Here is a 4445-nt window from a genome sequence, read left to right as displayed (position 1 = left end):
GGCCAACAAACACATGTAGAAATGTTCATGATCATTAGCCATCAGAGAGATGCAAAAAAAAAAAAAAAAAATGAGATACCATCTTGCCCCAGCACTAATAGCAAAGTTCAAAAGACAGAAAATAATAAATGCTTGTGAGAATGTGGAGATATTGGGACTCTCATACACTGCTGGTGGGACTGTCAAATGATACAACCACTGTGGAAAGCAGTATAGCAATTCCTTAAAAAGTTGGAATTAGAAATACCATTTGATGTAGCAATTCCATTAATTGGTATAGATCCTAAAGAAGTGAGAGCCAGGACAAGAACAGATACATGTACACCCATGTCCACTGCAGCACTATTTACAATAGCCAAAAGATGGAAACAACCTAGGTTCCCATCCACAGAAGAATGGATAACCAAACTACGGTACAGACCCACAATAGAATACTATGCACCCTAAAGAATAATGTAGAATCTGTAAAACAACACATAATGTGGATAAACTTGAAGGACATTATGCTGAGTGAAATAAGTCAATCACAGAAGGACAAATATTTTATTAGTCTGTTATTGTAAAAAGTCAAGGAAAGGTTTATATGTGGAAGGAAATTTTCTTTGTTGGTTACTAGGGGTGGGTGGGGAGGGGGGGAACACTGCTATATAGGTAGAGATAAGTATTGATTTGGGTGACGGGAGGGGCAATGTACCAAATGTGAGTGATCAACCCAGCAGCACTGAGGAAGAGGAAGACATAGAGAGGTGTGTGGGAGGTACAGACAACAAAGATAAACCCTTTTGCACATACAGTATTGCGTTGTCGGTGATGGCAAACATTGATATACAGGTGTTTAGATGGGTGGACATGAAATCTTTAACAACTTCAGTCTTTTCTCCATTTATCATGATGCTGCTTATTGGTCCATTTGTTAGGATTTTCGTTTTCTTTATGCTGAGATGTAATCCATACTGCAGACTGTAGTCTTTAATCTTCATCAGTAAGTGCCTCAAATGTAACAATACATACTGTGTATGTATAACAATACATATTGTTGTTGTTGTTGTTACGTGCCTTCGAGTCAGACCTGACTCATAGCGACCCTTCCTTGGGTTTCCGAGGCAGTATCACTACAGCAGTAGATTGCCCAATCTTCCTTCCAAGGAGTGGCTGGTGGGTTTGAACCTTCAGCCTTGTGGTTGGCAGTCAAGTGCCTCAGGCACTATGCTATACATAGTGTCATTTAGGTAAAACTTTAAAACATGCATTATAATAACACCTATTATTTATGGATACAGAAACACTCAGCAATAGAAAAAATAAACTCAGGAGAGATTAACTATAAATTCAGACCCTGGGAGATGCAAACTGTTACCACGCTCTGTTTGGCGGCTGGAGTCCACCCCAGAGGCTGCCTAGAAGAGTGGCCCTACAGACTGTAGTTCTGCTCTGACACACATGGGGTCGCCATGAATCAACTTGACAGCAAGTGGCTAGGCTTTTGCCCTGAGGTGAACAATTACGGGGAACACAGACAACTTCAAGTTTATTGGTATCATTTTCTTAAAAACAATAAGTAAAATTGGAAACAAAAACGGCAATATTTGAAAACTCTGAATGGTGAACTCACAGGTCTGCCTTATGATATTATCTACACTTTAGAAACGATGTTTATTGTAACAAAATTCAAACACTAGAATAAAAATATTCTAGTTACCTCTCCCAGTAAAGTTCCTTTCATTTAGCTATAGTACTCTTTCATCAAATGTGTTTTGAGAACACAATCTTTGAAAGGTACTATGTTAGGCTATGGTAATATAATAAAAGCAGCGCAGAATCCTTTTGTCAAGAAATTTCTGTTCTCGTGAGCAAACATTCTGAAACCAAAAATTAGTGTATAAAGCGGTAATAACGAAGAGAAAAGTACAAGAGCAGAGGAAGGAGAATTTACATGTCTGAGCAGCCAGAGCAGGTTTCAAGGAGATGCCTTTGAGCTGACTGAAAGGGAGAAGTGTTTGCTGAGGAAACAAAGGCATTTCAAACAGGACAGCTTGTACAGAACTGCAACGCGAGCAGCACGTAACGTTAACTATAGGCTGAGGCCGCGTAGGGTGGGGCGTGGAGTTGCAGGGAAGATCTTAAAATAAGAAGCTAGAGTGGAAGGCGCGGCTTTTGTGTGGAAGCCCGAACGTGTCTGAACTGGCACCGTACTTTGGTCACCAAGAAGGAAACGGCGACCTGAAAGTTGAAATAACTCCTTCAATCTGTTCAAGGTGTTAAGAGGTACAGTTGGAACCAAAAGTTGCGACTCCTGACTTTCAGGTGAGCCATCTTTGGCTGTAAAGGGGGCCATCGAACTGGCACGTGAGCTCCGAAAGCATAATTATACTAAGTCCTTTTTCCCGTTGCTTGTAGTCCTATCCTACTTGCTTTTCCCATTTTGTCCACCCCTACGCCGCCAATGGCCTCTTACAATGCAAAAAGGGATCCCCAAAACCTGCGTGCACTAACTCAGGGGAACTACAGTTCCAGCAAGCAATGATCCTAGTTAAAAAAAAGATTTCAAAGGCCACCAAAGAAGCCATCATGCAACGTTTTACGAAAGGGGCGTAGCTCTCCATAGAAGCAGGCACTTGTTGCGTTGCCTAGGCAAGTCCAATTAGGTAGCAGACACGCTTCCGCTTCCTCCTATGTGCTCTATGGCCGTGAGTCTAAGTCGCTTCGTCGCTCTGACGCAATTATCTTGCGACTACGCGGGGCCAAAGACGCTGTGGGGTGACCTGTATCCGGCGTGAAACGCTAGAGCATCTGCTTCTTTTCTGCGGCCCCTGACCCGGGAACAAAAGCGAACGCGGCGAGATGACGGACCGGTACACCATCCACAGCCAGCTCGAACATTTGCAGTCCAAGTACATTGGCACCGGCCACGCCGACACCACCAAGTGGGAGTGGTTGGTGAACCAGCACCGGGATTCGTACTGCTCGTATATGGGCCATTTCGATCTTCTCAACTACTTCGCCATTGCGGAGAATGAGAGTAAAGCACGAGTGCGCTTCAACTTGATGGAGAAGATGCTGCAGCCTTGCGGACCGCCAGCCGACAAGCCCGAGGAGAACTGACACGTCGCATATCACCGCTGTGCGGGAACACCTCTCCCTGTGTTCCCCCTTTTTTTTTTATAGTCGTTGCCCCTCTTTCCTGCCCCAAGAGGACGGATTCTCCATGGCTCCTGCTTGTCGCGTTTTCCTCGGACAGAAGTGGATACCTAGCGTCGTCCGCCTGACCTGCCTTCCTGCGTACCCTTCAGAACACAGCAATGGGAAAACCTAGGACTTCTGAAAACTAATCGTGGACATCCTAGAGTGGGCAAACGTTAGGGGCGGCGACACTGGAGCGGGATTTGAAGGCTCGTTGTTCGGCTGATTGTCGTTTTTGCTTTATCCATAAAGTTTAGAAATTGTTCAGTCGCTTGGTGTTGACTACTTGCGTTCGAGTGTGGAGGGAGCCAGGGAGGGCTCTGGTAACAGGTTTCGTGGGAGTTTGAGCAGGAGATGGCGGGCAGCGCAAGGATGGGATTCCTTGCCCGGCACTTACCTCAGCTTTGCACAATCTTTATTATATTCTCCCACCCCGAATTTTCTCAGGGGCTTTTTACTTTTATTTATTTATTTATTGCAGGCCCATTATGCCTCCAGTGTTGAGGTTTGTGGTCATTGTATCCCACCTTTTTCTCTCATTTTTAAAGTCTTTGCAGTCATTCATTGCTCCTCGCCCTGTAAATTGCATCTCCTGTTGGGACTTTGTACCATGTCCTCGGGACTGTCTGGCTGGCAGATGAGTTCTTTCTTTGATTCAACATTCAGCAAACATTTATTGAGCTGTATGTGACAGGCATTTCTCCAGGTTTTGAGGCCTTACATTCTACTAGGAGAAGGGGAGACGCGCTTGGGAAGAGGCCATCCCACAGGCGGAATTGAACAGTAGAAAAAGCCCTGGGAAGAAAAAAGGAAATTAAGGTGAGGGGGATAGGAGTAGTGGTAGGGTTGCAGTTTTATAGGATGCACATGTTAGATTATTGAGACGCTGGCGTTTGAGGGGAAGCTTTAAGGAAGTAAGGAGAATAACCAAGCAGAGAACTGGGGAACTGCTTTCCAGGTAGAAGGAACTGCCGGTGCCAGGGTCCCGTCATTGGGAATGTGTGTGGCCTGTTGTAGACAGTGAACAAGGGGTAAAGTGGAGGGAAGGAGAGGCCGTCCAAATCGACTGATGGTAGTGGGTTTAAATACGAGATCAGACACGAAGGAAAAGCTTTTTTTTTTTTTTTTTTTTAACTTTCCCTTTTATCCTGAGGGAGATGAGAAGCCACTGGAAGGATTTAAACAGGAATAAAAGGACTGATATATTTTAAAACAGTGATTGTCAAACATTTTGGCCTTGGGACTGCATTCCACTCTTAAAAATT

At 44.5% G+C, this 4445-nt stretch overlaps 1 protein-coding gene across 1 annotated transcript; it reads left to right on the top strand.

Moving 5' to 3' along the window:
• Positions 1–2841: 2841 nt before the first annotated feature.
• On the top strand, positions 2842–3102 carry SF3B5 (splicing factor 3b subunit 5). The gene has a single exon (XM_007948810.2). The coding sequence runs from the start codon at positions 2842–2844 to the stop codon at positions 3100–3102; it is 261 nt and encodes an 86-aa protein (XP_007947001.1).
• The last annotated feature ends 1343 nt before the right edge of the window (positions 3103–4445 follow it).

This window comes from Orycteropus afer, unplaced genomic scaffold (genome assembly GCF_000298275.1).
Source record: "Orycteropus afer afer isolate SDZICR_OR568_19922 unplaced genomic scaffold, OryAfe1.0 scaffold00226, whole genome shotgun sequence".
Taxonomy (NCBI): domain Eukaryota; kingdom Metazoa; phylum Chordata; class Mammalia; order Tubulidentata; family Orycteropodidae; genus Orycteropus; species Orycteropus afer.
The sequence above is the reverse complement of the archived record's forward strand: the minus strand, read 5'-3'. Positions and strand labels throughout refer to the sequence as shown.